This window comes from Neltuma alba, unplaced genomic scaffold (genome assembly GCF_004799145.2).
Source record: "Neltuma alba isolate B1F8T4 unplaced genomic scaffold, ASM479914v2 tig00012699_pilon, whole genome shotgun sequence".
In the NCBI taxonomy this organism is placed as follows: domain Eukaryota; kingdom Viridiplantae; phylum Streptophyta; class Magnoliopsida; order Fabales; family Fabaceae; genus Neltuma; species Neltuma alba.
The window spans coordinates 155,134-177,361 of record NW_021637126.1 but is presented as its reverse complement, the minus strand read 5'-3'; the positions used below and the strand labels follow the sequence as shown (position 1 = coordinate 177,361).

Below are 22,228 nucleotides of genomic sequence, written 5' to 3'. Positions count from 1 at the left end.
TATAATACACAAACAAATATAATAATATATATGTATGCTTTCCCATTATCTAATTCTCCCTTGCCACCAATTAATATGTACAAATATATATATCACCAAATATGTAGCAACCATTCAATTAAAGTTTAGTAATAATATGTAGCAGTGTGTGCGACTGCCAATGATAGATCAAAACTTCCATGAAAGCAAAACAAAAAGGCCATCAAAAACTGGAATTTTAAGAAAGAAAAAGACGTGACTTTCATTGTAAAAGAAACATAGCAGGGTTAATGAATGAAATATTAGTCCGGCAACGGACATAATGGCAGCAGCAACAAAATGATTGCTGATAAAGATGATAACAGCAGCAACAGAGATGACCAAGTAGCGATGACTCCTGTTCCGAGGTGATAGCAGTAACGACAAAGACGGTAAGAGTAGCGGCAAAGAGAATGGCTGAATGGACAGGCTATCAATAGGATTTATCTATGGGCACATTGGTCAATTTTAAAAATTATAGTGACAATATTGTCTTTTTAGCTCAATTACAAGCAGCATGCATCTCCATTCATCGGTTTTAGTAGTGTAATCCAAATGCATTCATTTGATGTAATCAAGATTACAAAATGTAATTTCTTTTACATTACATAAGTCTAACCAAACGTATGAATCAGCCCATTACACAAGGATTACATGTAATCTTCTCTCACGAAATCCAACCAAACAGGCTCTTGGCTTCCACAAAAATTAATTCTATTTTAGTCCCTATGAGTCCAGTGAAACCCCGAACTGTTTTGTGGCTATTGAAAATTGCATTACTTTCGTGGAGGGCTGTTAAAATTCTCCCTTAGCATTATGTTTTGTTACATGAAATTAGGATAGATTTAGTGTCTTTGACGGCCTTAATTTTATTGCTCAGCGAACAATGCAACTTCTTACACTAATATTTTATGTTAATGACAAGTTAACAAATGGAAATTGAATTTTGAAAACTAAAAAGAGGCCTATGCATTGCGACTTCTACTTTTGGAGCGGACTTGAGTTTCCGAAAGACTACAATAGAAAAGACGTCCCTATAATCAAGATAAAATAAAAGGAACAACAACAACAAAGCAGCAGCAGCAGCAATAATAATAATAATAATAATAATAATAATAATAATAATAGCTGATGAATGTTTTATAAACAAAGTACTGCATTCTAATCCGGACGACTGAAGGAAACAAAACCACAATACTATTGAGAATTTGCAGAAGCTAAAATCAACTTGCCGCTGTTTATTTAAATACTGGACTAGAGCTATTCAAATTAAATTGCACAAGCTGCTACTACACATGTAGAGAATGGGGCAAAGAATAAGGTAAATACTGCAGCTTACCAATTCCTAGTTCTGTACAAATGTATTTTAAAATCAAATACATTGAAAAGAATGGAAGTTTTAACAACGAGCTAAATCACAAAAAGCAAAGCTTGATGAACAAATTCTTCATATGATGAAAGCATGATGTGAAACGAACTAGTTTTACATGCCACGCAGACACATAAGCCTTCGCTTCAGACCACCAATACTTGCCTTCTCTAATTGGAGCAGCAACCACTCTTCTGATTCACAGGCTGTCCCCGAATCTGCACTGTTGGAGGCCTGGCATTGTTCGTTGGTTGGCTTGCCATTCTGTGCAGAATGAAACAATCAAGGACGACAACACACAAACACACAAAGTGGTCAAATATCCAGAAAATGTTCTCAGAGTATTTACAACTCCTATTGGGAAATATAAATCTTGAAAACCACACACCAATGACTACCAAAAAATCAATATGAGAACACATAATAAATCACCTGTTTTTAATTTCAGCAGCCATGGCCATGAAAGCCTGTTCCACATTGGTGGAATTTTTAGCACTAGTTTCCATGAAGGGGATCCCAATTTCATCTGCAAATGCCTGAAAAATGAAATGAAATGAAATAGCAAGCTCAAACATCAGACAAGAATAATAGAGCACCTTATAGGATTGCGAGGCTTCAAAAAATGAACCAGTCCGCACAACGTAGTAGTTCAAGGGACAATGGTCAGACTAGTCATAATTAATCTAATATATTTCTAATTATATATCTTAAATTAGGTGTAATATTTTATAAAATGATACTATACAAAATTAAATTTATAGGGCAAGTTTAAATAATTTTTTACTTTTTTGTTACTAAATATTATTTCATCAGCACATAAAAATTGAATGGCAAGAAGGTAACAGGTTGCGTTCTCTTCAATCTAGCAGAAATATTATTATTGGCCTTCAAGAATATAGGAAATAATTCTGAGATGTGATATTTATATAGTATATAATTATTTTAAAATTTATAGTTTCATAATAAATATACATATGTCTTGCGCATTTCCACACTAGTTTTTTTTTTCAATGCCTAAATGTATAGATATGCATAAAATATAGCTTAGAAACATTATTTGAATTTTTTTAAAAAATTTAAAATTAAAAAATTTCTGACCGGTTCATATGAATTCCTGCTTCACTGGTTTTCTGACGGTTCAAATCAATTCCTGATTTTATCCCATTACTGACCAGACCGTAGGTCCATTCCTGGTTGAACTAGTCAAGCTGGTCTGGTCCAGTTTTAAACATGGTAAGATTGTCTTTTGTTTTCTTATCTAGAGTAAACCAATGAATGTAAAATCACCTTTGCAGTCTCATAGGACACGACTTTATTTGCCGTGAGGTCACACTTATTTCCAACTAGAAGCTTGTTAACATTTTCACTGGCATAACGGTCAATTTCATTCAGCCATTGTTTGACATTGTTGAAGCTCTCCTGGTCAGTAACATCATAAACAACCTGCCAACACAAAAGGAGGATCACCAAGGTCACCCAAAATCCAGAAAAAATATCTAGATAAGGAACAGTTTGAAGACTCACAATAATGCCATGAGCCCCTCGATAGTAGCTGCTTGTGATAGTACGGAAACGTTCTTGACCAGCAGTATCCCACTATGTAACCAAAGAAATGCAAGAAACCTCTCAATAATAATTAAACTGAGAACAGTACATTGGGGGAAAAAAAAAACAAAACATAAATTTCTTCCTTTCTGTGGCCCCTGACTAACCAATAATTAAAGGCAAATCCCTCCCTCCCAAAGAGTAAAAGACCCCCCCGCCCCAAATAAAAAAAAGAAAAAGATTTCCATCAGGCTGTTTAAACACAATTGGCAAACAGATGCAATTTATAATGAGATAGTGAGCACAAAAAAGATTATTAGATGTCAAAAACAATCAAGGGGATTTTTTTTTTCTTTTAATGAAAAAGGGACAGTGATTAAATTTTTTAACATCAGAGTTACCTCCAAATTGTGTTTTATAAAACTAACTGACAATTCAAAGTCAATAAACATTACTTAGATTCTTCTTAAAGCAGAAAGACTTGACAGTAACTTCACAAGGTTTCCCATCAAAACCAAAAATGACTAAGATTTAAGCTTAGCATCCTTTGTTTAAGCACCCCAACAAAAGTTAAAATTCCGAATAACATCAACATTGTCAAGAACTTACAATTTGAAGTTTAATAGTCTTCCCGTCTTGCTCAACAGTACGAATTTTCTACAGAAGATAGCACAGCAAATAATTGGTCACAATATCTGTGTAATTAATAACATGAAATTGAAGCTTCATGTTAAATATAAATGCTTACAAAGTCAACACCAATGGTACTGATATAGCTGTCAAGGTATGAATCATCCTGGTAAAAATAAATTAAAATATTAGCAAGTATATTTCTTTCAATTCTCTGCAGGTGTGTGAAAGGAGTGTGTAAAATTTAGATTATTATAGCAACATACATCAATATGTAATACCACGGCTCTAATATATTATGGTTATCATTTTCAACATTCGCAAACCTTCCATTCTCTAATTCTTACAGCAGAGTTCAGCTTTTATAATATATAAGGTACAGTGGACAATTCAATTAATTTTTTAATTGAGAAAAGAAAAAGACAACCATGCCCATAGAATTAATTAGAAAAAGTACAAGCAAAAACTTACAGCAAACCTCAGAAGGAGACATGATTTCCCTACACCAGAATCTCCAATAAGCAAAAGCTTGAACAAATAGTCGCTGCAGTGAAAAATAGTGATAGTCCGTTCAAAGAGAGAAGACATTAAAGAAATCACTAATCCTTTTGCCAAACAAGGAACACTAGCACAGCAACACAAAGAAGCAAATAAGCACCATAGAAAAGAACAAAATTTGAGTGCCTTAAAGATGGCACATATTCTGCTATGAGTTTATGACAACATTCATAGAACATAGAAGATTGCAGGAGAGACTAAAGGCTTTAAACAGAAATGATTGGTCTGTTTTCTTGAGGTGTTGACAGGTAGAACATGGCGTTGCTAAAACTGACTTTGAATTATTAGATTGATTATTTTAAGGAGGACCAAATGTTGTTAGTTGGATGAATTTCAACAATCACTGAATCACCTTCTTTGCATCAGTGGAAACTGATAAACCGGATGAAAATGATTTAAAGTTAAGATACCATGTCACTAATTATTGTCACAGAATCGGAAACACACGGACAAGACCGTAACAACTTTTATAAGATGGACATTTAAGACTCATTTGGAATGACTTATAAGCGGATTTTCAATCGTGATGATTTACAGAATAGGAGACTTGTATCCAAACAGGCACCATGGCCATTATGTTTTTTTTTTTTTTGGATCTGCCACTTTGGCTATTACTCCCTCTGTCCCTTTTGTAAGCAACAACTACCATCTCCCTCTTATCCCTAAATATAAACAACATTCGTAAGTTGTCTTAAATTTTTGCAACAAATTTCCTATTTTGTCCTGATTAATTACTTATCTTAATATATTTATTATCTCATTTTCCAAACTATCATCTCTCTCCATCACACATTTCTTTTTCTCTCATAACTTTTTTTACTACAATAATTTTCTTATTGTCTTTCTCATACTCTTCCCCCCATAAATAAAGGCATTTTCAAGAAATAACTTTCAATTTCTATACTTTTATTGTCTTTAACCAATTTTAACTAACTTTTTGATCAAGTCCAAAATTGCTTATGAAAAGGGACGGAGGTGTTTGTGCATCAGTGTGTTTTTCCAACATCACTTGTTTTCTTACTAGATGAATTTTACAAAATTTACAAACATCACTCAGAATTATGAAAATTTAGTTTGCTCATGGACAAGTTCAAATCTCCAACTACATGCAAACCCAAGCCATGCAGTTTTCCCCCTTTTCCTTCTGCTTTTCTTTCTTTTTGTTCCTTTTTTCTGTGATTAGCTATGTGGTTATGCCGTGTATATACAAACAGGTCACTCTACAATACAAAATTCCCAAACGCGGAAATACCTATTGAAGAAGACATGTATAAATCAGATCACAGAAATATTTATATAAAATTTCCCAAAAAGCAATTCAGATGTGCCAACAGATCTTCCAAATTCCAGATCCAAATCAGCAAGAAAAGTTCAGAGTCAGGATCTATACACAGACGGAAACAAATATAATAAGCCACGATCAAAGAGGGGGAAAAAACCTAAGAAAACAAGACGGATCTAACAGAGCTTGAAAAGGTGGGGGGGCCTAAACGGAAATTTTCAGAATTCCGTACTAAAGTTAAGGACTTACTATTCAGGATTCATGGCGGAGCGAGGTTGAAAGCGGTGTGAATTTCAAGAAACAGAGAGGAGTAAGGGGTAGCCGGCGAGGAATTTGACCGAACTCTGAGACAGTCGCCGGAGGGAATACAGAGCGAATGTAAAAAATGAGCGAAGGGAATGCGTAATAAAATGAGTCAGATGTAGGAGCTGAGTACGATTCAAGGGTGGGAGTGTGATGACGTGTCAACTTCAACTGTGCCTTGCCACGTGTATCCCACTTGCCCATTTGGATGCTTCTCCCATCCTTTTACTTCTTTTTTAATTAAATAAACACAACGGGCATTTATTTTAATAAATATAATTTTGTAGTATTTAATATTATCAGGTGATCAAAATTTAAGTATTATCAAATTTTCTGGTAAAAAAAGTATTATAAAATTTAAATGAAGTTTCATTTACAATTTCTAAATTATCAATTGAGGTCATTTCCACTTTCAGTTCTCTACCATCCACTATGCTGTCCCTATTTTTTTTCCATAATTTTATTTTTCATGTTTTTGAAAATGTCCATTTCCCACCGTTTTAGAATGTGTTGATGTATAATCTATATCCAGAGAATATAGGATCCATGGTAGCTGATAAAGCCGTTTTAAATAACAATGAAAATTTGAAAAATTAAACATACGAGATTTCTTAGCAGATTGGGTTAATGATTAAAAATGAACCAATTTGATTAATGAGAAGTCAATGAGTAACATCTTCAGTTATCAACCTGATTTTTTTTTTTGTTAGTTCATATTCTCATTTAAACTTACTCCTCTCATCCTACTTATAAGATATAGAGAAGGTTTATTTTCCCTATTTATGAGTCATCTAATTAAACTTTTAGTAAAAATGTACTATTTTATTCTTTGTTTATCATAGGATAAGTGATTTTTTTAAAAAAAGTGTATATATTAAATAAAGATACAATTTTAAAATTGTTATATTTTAAAAGAAATCAGTTTAAAAATTTTTTTAATTTATATGAAATATGTTAAAAATGCCTCAGCTAGAACAAGTACTTCCGAAGTTCTAAATTAAAGAGAGAGAAAACATCTTTTGTTATTAGAACGAATATAATAACACACGCATTCTCATCACGTGGCTTTGAAGCTTTATGCATTGTTACTTTTGATTGTTATCTGATAAGACAATAACAGAGGGGGGAAACAAAAAGAGAAGCAGGGTATGATTTGAAAGCAAGCAATTGACTGCCTTTATTGATAAATAATAATAATAATAATAATAATAGAGGAAGAAGATGGAGTATGCTGTGTTTCAATGTTGCTTCTTCTTCCTGTAATGAGAGACGTGTACGTCGCCACTTCTGCAAATGCATACCGGATAGAAATTCTGATCATTACAATGGTCTAATATGGTAAAACCGGTGCTTCCGGGTGGTAGATTCAGAAGCCAACTTACCCCAAATAACAATAACAAGATGTATAATCTTTATCATATTATATTATAGAGATTGACTAAATTTGATGCAGTTACTAGAAGTTGCTCACAAGGGGGTCACAAGTAAAATTTGTATGTTCCAGCAATGGACCAAGCCTAACAAGTTTAGGCAAAACAATATTGTTCCTAACAGAGCACACCGCTGGGTTGTCCCACTGCAGAATAGACCCAACAAGGTTTGCACGTATGGTCAAGGGAAACACACGGGGCCATCTCTCCCTCCCATAAGACCTAAAAGCTGCTTCAATTTCAGCATCATTATTATCAGACTTCATTGCCTTTGCAAGCTTCGTAGCAAGAACCACAGAATCCTCAAGTGCACAACAGGCACCCTGACCAAGGTTCGGAGTCATGGGGTGCCACGCGTCTCCCACCACCACCACCCTGCCGGAGGAAGCAGCCGGGTTCAGGCCTGGCCATAGCCACCGGTCTACCAGTGGAGTCCTACTTACCGTCTCATCTGGGCTGCATTCCATTATGTTCATAAGCTCTGAAGGCCACTTTGCCACTAGTTTCTTCGCTTCCTTCTTTAGCACTGATGGGTCAGTGATTCTTGGACCTGATGTTTCAGATATTATTCATAAGAACCAACAATTTTGTTTTGTATACGAATGAATGGTTTCAAATTGAAGTTTTGAGGTAGGACCTGGAGATGGAGAATTGAAGCAGATGAACCAGTAAACTTTGGTGGGAGAAACAGGGACATATCCAGCACGAAGTCCTCGTCCGTAGATGTAATTGACATTTAGGCCGAATGGTTGTCCTTCTGGATAAAACCCAAGCCCACGATATGCACAATGGCCCGAGTATTTGGGCTCAGAGAAGCCCATCCATTTAGCAATTGGGGATCGAATCCCATCACATCCTATTACCATCTGTTTCGGTTACACAGAAAATCAAGTTGCAGGCGATAGAAAATCGACGAAGGACGAAGAGAAAGGGAAAGAAAACGATGAGAAAGACCTTTGCCAGAAGCTTGGAGCCATCGACGAGGTGCAACAAGGAGTCACCGTTTGGAGTGGATTCAATGTTCGATAGATTTGAGGAGAATTGAAGGGCGTCCTTTGGGAGCTTCTCGCTCAAGGTTTCCAGTAGTACTCGTCTCTCTACTGCACGGACCTCTTGGCTGCACATTGCGTCGAATGAAACATTGTGCAGTGATTGTTTTGATCTTCAATAATTTCAACATGAAATTGAGAGATATTGTGATATAGATTGAATCCGACGTAATACCTTTGATCTTCCTGTTTGAAATTGAAGGCGCGAAGCTCCCTTCCATCCTCCGACTTCACCACCATCCTGCACAGCTGATATTATGAACAAGTTCAGCTGAAATAATCTGAATTACTCCGCAGTAATTGTACCGAAGCAACAAATTCATCAGTACACACACATGATTCTGGGAGCAAGAATTTAAGACGAGGGGGATTGTGTGAAGATAGATTAACGTACCCTTGAATTTCTAAGAATTGGGGTCTGAGATCGTTGGCTACTCCGATGGCATCAAGGACCCTCCATCCATTCTTGAAAAGAGTGAGGGAAGTTCCAGTAGTTCTTAAGGACTCTGCCTGCTCAAGCACCATTGAAGAAACTCCGAGCCTGATCATTCAATAATAAATCACTACGAGTGAGGCTACGAGGAAAGTTCAATTCAATATATCTAGTTCTATCCAAAATGGATACTGTACCTGTGAAGGGAGAGAGCGGTGGCGAGGCCCGCGATGCCACCTCCGACGATGACAATATCTTGCTTGCGCACATTGGATTCAGATTTTACGACTGAGACCCTCCCAGCGGATCTGCTTCTGAGAATTCGGATTGCAGATTGGTGCCGGAAATTAAAAGGTGCTGAGCCCAGAAAGGAAGAACTGCTTGAAGCCATGGAGGTTCAATCCTACTGACCAGTACTAATGGTTAGCATGAAACGAAGGGAGCGAGTATGTTTGGGCGCGTGTTGAGCCTTCAGCCATATAAACAAGTGGTTAAGAACTGTTAGAGGCTTCCTTTTTTTTTTTTTTTTTTTGGGGGGGGAGGGTTGGGTGTTCGGCGAGTGGGATCATTATTCTTTTCATCAGGAAATATGTATGCCTACCCAAAAAAATTGGAATATGTATATGTCACCCAAAAAAAAAAATGAAATATGTTAAAAGCTAAAAAATCCTACCAAAAGACAAATGAATACACAAAATAAGGTAATTTTGGGTTAAAAAAAGAGGGAAAATTTCTTTTACGGATCACAGTACACAATTAATTTTAGTAAGCCCCAAAACTTTCTGAAACTTCACTGCAGGATCAAGAGGGCAAACTAATATTAATTTCACAAAAAAATGACACTATTATCCCTCATGTGAACAAGAGTGGAAGAGCCCATTTACAAGTGAAACTAGACAATTTGCAATATACATACATATATTTACAACTGAAATTAATCCATTTACATGTTACCTCCTTCACCTGAAGAGGTGTCCGTGGGTGAACAAGTGTGGGAGAGCCCATTTGCAAGTGTAACTAGACAATTTGTAACATACATACATTTATTTATAATTGGAATTAGTTCGTTTACATGTCACCTCCTTTACCTGAAGAAAGTGTTCATCATAGTAAACAAGTGTGGAAGAGCCTATTTGCAAGTAGAACTAGACAATTTGCAACATACATACCTTTATTTACAATTGGAATTAGTCTATTTACATGTAACCCCGCAATAAGTAGTATGAGAGGTAATAACATCATTTTCTCTGTGAAATTAATATCAGTTTGCCCCCTTGATCCTGCGGTAAAGTTGCAAAAAGTTTTTGGGATTCTTTAAAATTAATTCTGTCCTGCAGTCCTTAAACAAAATTTTTCCAACAAAAAAAAAAAAGAACTGTTTCTCCACCTGGTTGTCTCTTGGCCAATTGTCAGATGCTTTAGACTGGACAAGTCGCTAGTCCTCTGTCCGCTCGTTCTTTTTATTTTTCTTAAGGAAAAAAGTAGTGCTAGTATCTCTTTAAGAATTTTCACGCAAATAAGCATCCTCAGATTTCATAGTTTTGTATGAGGATTGTTTTAGCCCAAAAAGGAAAATGTGAGGATTGGGCTTATAATGTTAGCATTTTCTACTTTATGGGGTGGCTGGGTTGCTCTCTGCTAGCCTTGCGGTACCTCAAAATTTAACCAATAAGCCCATTTCTTGCACGCCAGATCAGGCACGCGCACGGAAGAATCCATTTCCATTTGGCAAAATTTTCAACGCAGAGGTACTGGGTCTAATAAAAAAAAACTAGTCTATTAAAACATGATAAATTAAGACTCATGTTCTTGTTAAGAGAGATACTCATATTTAATGTTTAAAATATCTCGAATAGGATGTCAGACAATACAGGGAAAAAAAACAAGTTCCTTTTGCATGAGACTCGTAGCTTCTACAGAATTGTGGAAGACTTCGACATATTTTTTCATTCAAAAGCGAGAAAACTCACAAGTAACAAAATCCATCTTCCCTCGTTAACCTCCACCTGTTGTACAGGATCACAAAAATTAGCCTCCATAAGATGGGACTTCGACTTTCCTGTAGCCCTTATTCAGCCAAGCCTTAAAACTTCTATTTTACCTCAAAAGGGTCGGAGTTACGATTGACAAGTCAGAAGTACTCCCAACCATACACGAATGGATAGAGAGTAAAGAGCTCAACCACGTTGGTTCAACTCATGGACTAGAAAAGGATAGCATATCTGTCATCCACCTAAACTTACTAAATGTCTTGCCAATTTCTCTGTTTTTTCAAGCGAGGAATATGATGTCAATCCTTAATATTCCTCCCCAGTATTATGCTTGCAGGCTAAATCACATTTTTCTAATGCTGATGACATTTGAGTATTGCTATATTTAATTGATAAAAAGAGTATTAAAAAATGTCAATAAAATACATGTTAAATTTTAAAATGATAAATAAGTGATTTTGCCAAACTTTAACATGTCAAGATCATTAAAAGAATAGTTAGCATAACATATCTGTTTTTTGAAATTCAATAGGATATTTTTTGTCATTTTTCTAAAAGGTATTGCTATATTTAAATAGGAGTAATTCTTTCAAAAACGTCTTTTATATGCATTCTTATATGAACTTGAACTACTCAATACTTCATGCTTAAACGATTGTATAATCAATTAATCATTCACTCTCTTGTTTTTATTGTTTATTATCTAAGTTTCATTTCAATTGTTGGAATTGCGTGTATTAATGTGTGTACTTTTAAATCGAAAACATATTACACAATAATTTGTTGGCAAAAAGATGTTAAATTATATTAAAAAATAATCTTTTTAATTTCTATTTTAATAATATTAATAAATAATAAGTAATATATATTTTAAACTTTCTGAATTAAATTTAAAAATGAAAACATAAATATATCTTGTTGACCAGTTAAATAACACATATAAACCTAATATTATGATGATAATAACAAATTAATGCATGCTATATCACCTCTACAAAAACAAACACCATATACAGTACCAAACCTCTTCCTTTTTCTCACGATATATATGCTTCCACATACCTCTCTCTCTCTCTCTCTATCTCTCTATCAATATATATATATATAAATATATATTATTGGCAAGAATGGAAAAGAATCAATGGTTACTTGCAAGAAATGAGTAACATGTTGTGAAATAATAAGAGGTTGAAGGTTGAACAAATTCGTGAGTTTACCAAATCTGGCATACTTACCCATAAACTTCTCCCTGTTTTGTGTTGTGATGCAAGGGTTAGGTTGATCAGCCTACCAAACTACACCCACGTCACCATTTAATATTGCATTAATACTATTTCAGTCGCAAAATTATTCTTTTCATTTATTTTAACAGTAACAAATTTTTTTTTTGCTATACACGAAGACAAATGCCTTTGGATTAATGTCCTCAAATCATTTTTATAAATAAATCAGTAATCACATGCATAGATATGGACAAATATAAAGATGAATGATTTAAGTTAATTTTACTTAAAGTTATATCAATTTTTTCGTTCTCTTACCATCGCTTTAGATTAAGAGTCGTACTTAACATGTCTTCCAACAAATGAGGAAAACAAGAAAAGAAAAGAGAAACGGATGTTGACAAAATAGCATTACATGATATAGAATTTAAACACATTTTTGTAGAGATCTAGAATAACAAAATAGGGATACCATATACTCCCTCCCATCCTATTTATAAGTTTTAAATTTGAATAGGAGTATAATTTATTTTATAAGCTTTAATTTATATTTATCTTAAAAATTAATGTGTTTTTTTAATTTCGCTTTTAATTATTTACTCTCTCACATTTGCTACACTATTTTTTTGTTATTTTTTCTCTCATTTACGTTTTTTATAAATAATCTCATGTATTTAGAAAAGATATATATATTTTTTACATATTTATAAATTTAAATTAATTTTAACTGTTTTTTATTTTATGTAAGTTAATTATTTAAAACTTATAATAATGACACGGGATGGTAAGATATAACATAATGGGATCAGAGTCCAATAATCTATGATTTTGCAGTAAACTCTGCCTTGCATCACTCATAAGTCATAAATAGTATGACTCTGAATTTTTTTTTATCACATGTGTGTGTATATGTCATAAAAATATAAATATTTGTAAGATACACCATATATTATTACCGAGAAGTTTAGCTTATGGTAAAAAGATCCGCTGGTAACTCATGGTGAGTTCAAACGATTAACCGGTGAAAGCCGCGGTAAAACTTTCCTTTATAAATACACTAGAATGGAAACTGGAACGCGTACAGAGAAAAGAAAGTATGGGAATAATGGGAGCGGCAAAGCCGCGGATCGAAGCAGTGTTAACTGTGTCGCCATTAAAGGTGACTGAACCACGACAGGTTCGTCAAGTTCAGGCGGCCCACAACCCAAAAGCTATTTCTGGCTGTCACCACATAGTTCTCTACTTCACCAAGTCGAGGAAAGATGATGATGATGGTGAGCCGTTTCTGGCTGGGTGGGCCGTGGAGTCACTGGCCATGGTTCTGTCGGAGCACCCACTTGTGGCAGGACGCCTCCGGCGAAGGGAAGACGGCGGAGAGGAGGACGATAGCAGAGCATTGGAGATTGTGTCCAATGACTCAGGCATCCGAATGGTGGAAGCTCGAATCCCCATGAGCATGTCTCAGCTTCTTGGACTGAATCGAGAGGACTTTGTCGGGGTTGAAGCTGATCTTGTGTTCTGGAAGGACGTGGATGAACACACCCCTGATTTCTCTCCTCTCTTTTACATCCAGGAAAGCATATATATCTTTGAGTTCATCACTTCATTTCTTGATTATATATATATAACTCTAAATTCATTGTAACTTCTTCAAGTCCTGAACTTGAAGCTATAATACACACACACATATATATATATATATATATAAATGTGTGTGTGTGTGTGCATATGTATATATGGCGTCATCTGAAGACATTTATGTGTGTTTCAAATTCTCAGGTGACAAACTTCGAATGTGGAGGATACTCTATTGGAATAAGCTGCAGTCTGCTGCTGGCAGAGTTTCTGATCGTTGAGAATTTCCTCAAGAAATGGTCGGACATACACAAGAACCATGTTAACCTAAAAAGCCAGAACGAAGAAGACAGTACTAAAACTGTGACACCCATATTTTACCATCCTCGTCTCAAGAATCCAGAGTCGCCTCCCCCCGACATAATCGCTCGTACCCCGACAAAGAACCAAGTCGTGAATCTCATGTTCAAAGTCACATCTCAAGACGCAGGTTTCGACGAAGATGACGAGGAACAGAAGTGGAAAGAATTAGGCATGATTTGCGTGAAGAAGGCAGAGCAGAAGCTTGAGAGAAACATGGCGAGTGAAAGCTTTTGGTTGATGGTGATGAAATGTGGTGAGGTTATCAGAGAGGTGGGAAGTTGCCGTAAGAGATCAACATCATCATCGGCTGGGCTGATGAAGAAGAAGGAGGAGGTGGTGTGGGCAACGTGGGATGAGTTTGGAGAGTACGAGGTAGAGTTTGAGGAAGGGAATAAGGCTGTGTTTGTTTCTCGGTGGATTAATGGATCAGTTTGTGACGACGATGAGGCACAGGTCGTGGCTGTTCCGTGTCCAAAAGTGGGTGTCTCTGCTTTGATTATGGTTTCTCTTCCTGTTTGATTGTATAATAATGATTTGGATCATTGGCTTATTTGTTTCTTTAACGTACTTTATCTTGCATTGAAGTGAAACGTGTTCCCCCTTTAGCAGAAGTAATTCATAATATTTGATGATGCTTTTCTTGCTTAAATATGTACAATACATCTATATTATATATGACTTTGCATTTTTCAACAGAGTAAAGAGGAACGAAGAAGGATAAAACAGGCTCCAATATTCACTTTTTACAGAAGTTTTATATTTAAGAAACTCTGGATCGAGTTCTTTTTATATATAGGATCTCGCTCTTCATAAACACACACACAGAATGAGAAAGAGAGAATCAAGTGTTATCCTTATTTTTCTCGAATTCCATAAGGAAAATAAGAAATTTGAGGCACATACATGCATAGGAATTTAAGTATTGTTAAATACACCTCTGATCCTTAATATAAAACTTCATTTGACTTTTATGTTAGTCCTAAATATAAGATTCAAATATATTTTGTCTCTCATATTTACTCAATTTTTTTCTAAGATAGTCTTTTTAATAATTGTAGTTTTAACCAACATATTTGATTAGTAAGGATATTTTAGAAAAGACAATACATATTTATTACCAATAACTAACTTAATTTCTTTCTTTAATTTTTTTAAATCAGTCAATTAGCTTTTATAATTAAGACCGGAGGTAATATAATTTCAAATGAAAAATACATTTTAGTTTAGTATCGTTTGTATTGCATCCACAAAATTTGCACCATGAAACATTAACATCTCTCTCGTCTCCCTGCCATGCAACCTAACCAACCCAAATGTGGATGTGGGTTGGTCTTGCCTCCGTTTCATGAACATCATTTAATGCATACTTTCTGGAAGCTAAAGCTAGTAGGTGAGAAGACAGGAAGGTACCATTTCATTTGAAGCATTTAATTGAATCAGAGCAAAATGACAGTCGAATTTTTTTTTTTTTTTTTTGTGGTAATGAATGAGGGCTGAGCCCGAGAATAAATTAATAAACTCAGAAGGGAACGGGTCCCATACAATCACTTGATAGCAAAGTTTCTAAATGACTAGGATAGGAATGTAAAACGGAGTTAAATGAAAGTCCTTGTTTGGCTAAAGCATCAGCCATCTGGTTTTGTTCCCGAAGAACATGAGTCACCTGCACCTCCCATGAGTAGTCAAGCATGTTCCATATCTGGAAAAGAGTAAGACTACTGCTATGAAAGTTATCCTTGGTTTGAACCATCTCTGCTAGAATCTTTGAGTCTGATTCCAGAATTATTTTCCTGAATCCACATTTCCAAGCCAATCTCAAACCTCTTAACATGGCCCATTCTTCCGCAGCAAGGATAGTACAATTTCCAAGAGTTTGAGTAAACCCCACAATCCATGACCCATCATGGTTTCTAATAATTCCACCACATCCAGCTTTGCTCCTAGTTGCTGAAACAGCACCGTCTACATTCAGCTTTAACCAACCAGGCTGAGGGGGTATCCATTTTGATGACAGTCGAATTTTAATTTCATTGAAATATTCAAATTAGTCCATCACCCCTGTTCTTTAGTTTGGATTGGGTCTCTAGCAGTACATAAAGCCCAACACTTGAGATTTCCCCATTTGCTTCTGTTTTTCGGCCTTTCCTAGCTTGGAATAGCTTGTGTATATCAAGATCATCCATACTGGGTGGAAATCTAGTCCTTGATGTTAAGGTCTTGAGGATCCGATTGCTAAGAATTACAAAACAGAATGTCGCTATGCTTCCTCTCAATATTTTTCTTTGTATGCTATTTGGAATATTAGTCTGATCTAATGATTGAGAAAGAAAAATTATGCTTGCTCACGGTCAGTTTGGTACGGGAGAAAGGAAGTGAAGGAAAAATTTTAATGAGTTTGATTTAAAATATTGAAAAAGATATGGTTTTTAATTAAATTTTTTTGGCTTTTATCTTGTATATTCTTTTTATCAACATTTCATAATCTCAATTTCCCTCCCCTTTCCTTCAGTTCTTTCATACTCCTCCGGTCCTTAATATAAGACCCATTTAACTAATATGATTAGATTAAAGAAGTTAGGTAAGTTAGTTAATTATAAAAAATGTGACATGTTTTTCCTTAAATACTATAATCATCTTTCTTAATACGACATCTTCCTCTTCTACTTGATTATGGTTGAGGGAGTATCCATAGGGCTAATTTAGAAAAAATTGATAAATATGAGAAATGAGTCTTATATTTAGGACTAAAACTAACTTAATAATTAGGTCGTATATTAAGGACCGGAGGAGTACTAAACAAGGGGTAAGAGCCTTCATTCTTACTCTAACCAAAAAAAAAAACTCATACATAAGCCCCAAATGTTAGTAGCTAGTCGGTAGGTTAAACTCTTAACTAATTACATCGTAGATTTAATTTCCGCTATTAATGTGAGGAACTTATTAATGAACGGCTATAAATAATGTTGGAATGGCTTTTGAGCTTGGATGAACACCTTAAACCTATTGATGAGTAATGTCTCTCCTGCTTAGATGAAGCGGACACTGCAAATTAAGTTAGAGAGAAGCATTGAGGTTTGAGAGAGTTTAGAAAAGATTTAATTGCTAGAGATTACTTAACGGGCTCTTAAGAAGTCCAAATTCAGATGACCCTGCACATATATTAAAGAAGCTAAGCAAATATCGTATAAACGGCGTCCACTCTCTAGGAGGGGAAATTGATTTGCTCCACTTGGCTGAGGAATTGATTTCGATGCTTTATACTCCTCCGGTCCTTATTATAAGACCCCATTTGACTTTTTATTTGGTCCTAATTATAAGACCCAAATCCATTTTGTCTCTTATATTTATACATTTTTTTCCAAGATAATCCTTCTAATAATAATAGTTTTAGCCAATATACTTAATTAGCAAGGATATTTTAGTAATGACAACATTTATTTATTATAAATAACTAACTTAACTTACTTCCTTAATCTCTTCAAATAAATCAATTGGGTCTTATAATTAGGACCCGAGGAGTATAATTTTAAAAGTATAAAATAATTTGTATCCTTGAATTTTAATCTAAAAGATTCAGAACCGCAGTGAAGTCACGGTTAAAACCACAACGCGTTGCATTTTGCTTGAAATTTGACCACAAACCAGTTTTTTTTTTTTTTACACCCCCAAAATGCAGGACTTTGACGAAGGATAAAGAATTTTCTCACGTGTCTTTGCAGTGCAATAAAATAGGAGAGAAATTGAGGAAGTTAGATACTGTTTGGTATGAAATATTGAAAAATAAAAACTGGGATTGCAATTGACAAAAATAATTAAAAAAATATTTAACATAAGTAATTGTTTGTTACACGGATTAAACAAACTCATAAATATGAGATCAGAAAACACAACTTTCCCACATGATATTCCTCTATATGGATTTATCCAATCTTATATAATAAACAATCTCTTATGCTAAATACTTTTTTAATAAATTTTTCCAATCCTAATCTCAATTCTTACTTTTCATTTTTAATATTTTGTACCAAAAGGGATCTTAGATCTTTTAGGAGCACCTCTAAATTGAAAAATAGATAATAAATAATATAATAATAATAATAATAATAATAATAGATAAGTAAAAAATTCAATTCGTTAAAAATCAATAGAACTATTTTTGGCCCCAAGAACAGAGATTACCAGGGAAAAGAAAAGACTAACATCTGGTAGGAGTTTGCGTCTTTGCGATTAAATTGACAAGTTTTAGCATATTTCAGGCAGAGCTAAGGAATTGGAATCTCGTTATTATTAGTGTTTTTCAACATTCTCCCGGATGAATATTTATTCACATGAAAATTAAGGGGAAAAAAAAGAATCAATTCTGAGCCCCATCACATGCATTATTATTGAATACAATCCAAATTTGGGATACTTCCTCCCCCCCCCCCCCCGCGGGTTCCCCATGATATGCGCACAAAATAATGAAGTGAGTAGATCATACTGGAAAGAGCTCTATAATGAGATGCAACCTCTGTTTAACTGCTTTACAGAAGAAATAAACCGACATAAATGCTACACTTGGACAGACACAGGCGCGCAGAACTGACTTTGATCATAACCACGTTATAAAGTTCCTACAACTAAAGGCAAACACATCTTCTCACCAAAAAGGGAGAATTAAAAAAGGCAAACACATCTTCAAGGGATGAATTCCTATGCTGCATTTCAAAAGAAAGAAATTGGCTTTTTCATCATTTAATTTTAAGAGATATATATATGCTTTGAATTTTAACTATATATATACACACACCACCTCTCTATATATATATAAATTATAAATGCAAGTTGTGGGCTTGTTGTAGAGTAAAATAAAACAAAGAGCATGTGATCACCACTTTCTCCACAGCATGTGAAGTAAGCCCCACCAATGGCATCCTTTTCGTATTCTTCCACTACCAGTCGTCCCATTTCTACTTTACCTCTTTCTTCTTCACCCACAGCTACCCACCTAACCTCTCTCTCTGTTCATCACAATTCATACGCTTACCTACCCCATTCATCTCTTTTTAATAGCAGAATAGCCTTTCTATTTTGCCTTCGTAAACCAAAAACTTTCAGAAAATTAAAGTATACAGATCAGTTCTCCCACCATCAGTTTAAAATATGCATAATTACTACACTAAGCTAGCTACTAGAATTAAAAAAAAAAAAAAAGAAGTTGCGAGTTATGTTAGTCTTGACGACAGCCAATTGTGTTGCAGGAATTTAGTTTGAAAATTATCAGGGACAAGAACATTTGTTGTTGTTTAAGGCTTGGCGAGCCATATGATGAACACGGGGACATTTAGCATCAACTAATAAAAAATTAGACAAAAGGCACACAGAAATTTGAAGAAAACCAGAGAAGGTCAGAATGGCCACATCCCTCTTATTCAGCTACAATGTGACAAAAGGATATGGCGTTCAAATGAAAGCTCCTAATGAAAACAGATCATTAAAAATGGTGCACCCAAGTATCATCGTGCATGAACATGAAGCAACAAAACAAAAGGGAAACTCAGAACGCTACACGAATACATGTCTCATCAATCTACATCATGGAATCCAAAAACTAAAACAATTTTAATGATTTATTCAAGCAAGCAGCACCAGAGCTCCTCCAAGCATAAGAACTAGCATTGAGAAGCTGGTTCCAAGAACAGAGGCGTCGCTGCTGGGGGTAGAAGCCACAGGGGTCTGTGACATGGGAGACAGGGATGGACCAGACCCAGGTGCAGGCATCGGTGAAGGCGATGAGGACTCGGGAGAAGGAGCTGAAGGTGAAGGTGGTGAAGAGGTGGCGCTGCTAGATGGTCCTGGGCTTGGGCTTGGGCTGAGGGAACTTGGTGATGGTGGAGGTGATGAAACAGGGGAGGTTGCAGGTGCAGGAGCCGCCTTTGGAGATGGCGGTGACATGGTGCTAGATGGCGCCATTGCCATGGGTGCAGGAGAAGGGGCTTGGCCATTAGAGAATGCTACAAAAGCCAAGGACATGGCTAGCACGAGCATGGCACGTGCAGGCGCCATGACATAACAAAAAATGAAGATTGAGCGAACAGAAAGCAGAGACAGAGAGGGAAAGAGGGAGGCAGAGGCAGAGACAATGGTTCTGGAGAAGAGCAGGGGAGGTAGGGGTTGGGAGAGATAAATAGGAGGGAAATATTAGAAAGTTTTAAGAGAATCTAGTCCTCATCTTTATTGGCATGACACTGAAATGCACGAATATTCCATGCCCTTGAAAAGAGTTTGACACGCGTTGAGAAAGAGTCTGCGTGAATTTTAAGTGGAGAGAGCATCTCGTCGTGGTGGTCATGCATCCATAGAATCCGAATAAGCCACTGGGGTGTTAAATATGGAATTAAAGTTTAAGACTTTTGATTACAACTGCCAAACATGCCTTCGCAAATGAAGCCATTCAGCACATCCTTTCATCTTTTTTACAATTACAAGACTAAAAGGCAAACTTGAGTAATTTGATGATCACAGTTAATATCCCCCAGAAATAGAAAATCATTAAAAAAAAATGCTTGGCTTATAATCATAATTATAAGAGAGATCAAAAAAAGGCAGAAGAAAAAGAGAGTAAATTGCATATAGAATCAGGTATGCAAGTAATGGAGGGTAAAGCAGAAAGAATCCAAGGCAGCGAAAGGATAATATTTGTAAGGAAAGAGAAAGAAAGGAGTGGCTGATGACACACCGCACACACAACACACACACACACGCGTATATTTTATTCGATAAATACAGTGAATGAATATGGAGAAAGAGGAAGTAGTGCTGATGATGATGATGATAAGTGGCACCACGTGGTGGGTTGAGTAAGGGCAATAAAAAGCAAGGACACAGTGACCCCATTTCTACATGACATTATACAATACTTGCTTTCCATTACTGTCTCCTCCTCCCGCAAAGCCTGCAACTTTTTTTTTTTCATCTCCACCGTACAGCCTATTCCTCCTCTGACACTCATTTCTCGGTCTGTCCCGCTTCCTACGGGTTACTCTTAGTCTTTCATCTGCTACATTCCAACTTCTTATTAAGTTTGCTAAATCCTCTGTTCAGAACACTCTTGTTTAAATCCAGTATTCGTAGAGACTAAAAAGGTTGTTATTTTGTCTAACGCCTAGTTAACGTTGGAAGTTTGGAAAAGGATGCGTAACATGTTCGTCAATGACTCTGCCTGCTGTACCACTATTAATGTCCGGTATGATATATGATATTTGATAGCTACGCCCATTTGTCCACATATTCCTCTAATGCGGGATAAATACCACACAGCTGTTTACAGGTTGGTGCAGAACTACTTATTGTCCCTTTCCTCGCACATTCAGATACATGTGCCACACCTTATCGCCATACACTGCAGGGTATACATTCTCCAACTTCACAGCTTTAATATACTTTCCTAGCTTTCTAGGTCAGACCGGCAAGCACAATTATTCCATCTATTAAATACCTTTTTTGCGTGAAAAAATGAGCAATATGGAAAAAATCAGATCAGATTAAGAAATGGCTTACAACATTCATTTTCAGACTTCGTACGTCGCCCAAAGACTCATACATGATTAAGCAAAAAGCCATAATCCAATTAAGAAGTTATGTTCCTTAGTTGAGGCCTCAGTTTCTCTGATGTTGTCCCTCCATCAGTGAGGGAGATAGATTGTATCTATGTTATATCACGGGTCACATACTGACATTGGGAGTTTAGGACCACTAGCAGAAAATGTATTCCCCAAAACTTTTCCCCCTTATTCAACTGTCAAATAAAGAGGGGAAGACAGATTTAACATTTGAATATCTCTTCCACCCTCATCTACCAGCTAAACATTACTTCCCCATTTGAAATTTATCATCTTAATACTGAGATGCAGATGAGAAAGACGAATGTCTAATTTCTATTTATACAAAGACACATGATGGTAGTTCACCAAAAAAAAGGAAAAAAAGAAAAAAATGACACGTGATGGTAAAAGATACCAGGCTGATCTTAATTCTCAACCAATTAAATGCAAGTATCATAACTGATATGTACTGAAATATAGATTGCGAATATACTATTGAAATTCTAAGCATTCATGTTACACGTATCAATCTTGTTGTTCAAAACCTGATGATAACAAGATATATCTTGGGGCTTAAGTGGGGTTCGGACTAGGAAAAGATAGGAACTTTGCCTATGCCTAAATCAGTTGGTCCAGAACCAGAAAAATAATAAAACTTACCGGGTACACAAACATCTGAGGTCATAACAAGCAAAAGCAATCGTCCTCCGCGTATCTCCAGACCAGGAAGTTGCTTCACGGTGAACAGAAATCACATTCGGAATTTGCAACCCTGTAGAGTCTAGACAAACTGATAAAAGTCCAATAACGAGTTAAATGACTACCGCAAGCTGCAGTTAAGAGCCACTGACAAAATCTTTCCCCATTCTTTTTCTC

At 35.7% G+C, this 22,228-nt stretch overlaps 4 protein-coding genes across 6 annotated transcripts; 1 reads left to right on the top strand and 3 right to left on the bottom strand.

Annotated features, from left to right (window-relative positions):
• Positions 1-1,193: 1,193 nt before the first annotated feature.
• Positions 1,194-5,780, bottom strand: LOC114730046 (ras-related protein RABD2c). Its single transcript, XM_028917067.1, has 8 exons — positions 5,652-5,780; positions 4,034-4,106; positions 3,681-3,728; positions 3,542-3,589; positions 2,912-2,983; positions 2,675-2,830; positions 1,820-1,923; positions 1,194-1,651 (listed from the first exon to the last, which is right to left on the bottom strand). Exons 1-8 carry the CDS (start codon positions 5,663-5,665, stop codon positions 1,558-1,560), a joined length of 609 nt encoding a protein of 202 aa, XP_028772900.1. The 5' UTR covers positions 5,666-5,780; the 3' UTR covers positions 1,194-1,557.
• Positions 5,781-6,939: 1,159 nt separating this feature from the next.
• Positions 6,940-9,040, bottom strand: LOC114730026 (monooxygenase 2). 3 transcript variants are annotated; one of them, XM_028917046.1, is made up of 6 exons: positions 8,812-9,040; positions 8,579-8,728; positions 8,360-8,425; positions 8,090-8,252; positions 7,773-8,001; positions 6,940-7,685 (listed from the first exon to the last, which is right to left on the bottom strand). In XM_028917046.1, exons 1-6 carry the CDS (start codon positions 9,006-9,008, stop codon positions 7,162-7,164), a joined length of 1,329 nt encoding a protein of 442 aa, XP_028772879.1. In that variant the 5' UTR covers positions 9,009-9,040; the 3' UTR covers positions 6,940-7,161. The 3 variants fall into 3 exon arrangements, with proteins under 3 accessions (XP_028772879.1, XP_028772881.1, XP_028772882.1); XM_028917048.1 differs by having other exon boundaries at positions 8,579-8,725; positions 8,815-9,040; XM_028917049.1 differs by lacking the exon at positions 8,812-9,040 and having other exon boundaries at positions 8,360-8,433; positions 8,579-8,714.
• Positions 9,041-12,919: 3,879 nt separating this feature from the next.
• LOC114730048 (protein ECERIFERUM 2-like) lies at positions 12,920-14,462 on the top strand. The gene is made up of 2 exons (XM_028917068.1): positions 12,920-13,404; positions 13,611-14,462. Exons 1-2 carry the CDS (start codon positions 12,928-12,930, stop codon positions 14,286-14,288), a joined length of 1,155 nt encoding a protein of 384 aa, XP_028772901.1. The 5' UTR covers positions 12,920-12,927; the 3' UTR covers positions 14,289-14,462.
• A 4,612-nt stretch (positions 14,463-19,074) lies between these two features.
• Positions 19,075-19,888, bottom strand: LOC114730043 (vegetative cell wall protein gp1-like). The gene has a single exon (XM_028917064.1). It carries the CDS (start codon positions 19,812-19,814, stop codon positions 19,383-19,385), a length of 432 nt encoding a protein of 143 aa, XP_028772897.1. The 5' UTR covers positions 19,815-19,888; the 3' UTR covers positions 19,075-19,382.
• Positions 19,889-22,228: the final 2,340 nt, after the last annotated feature.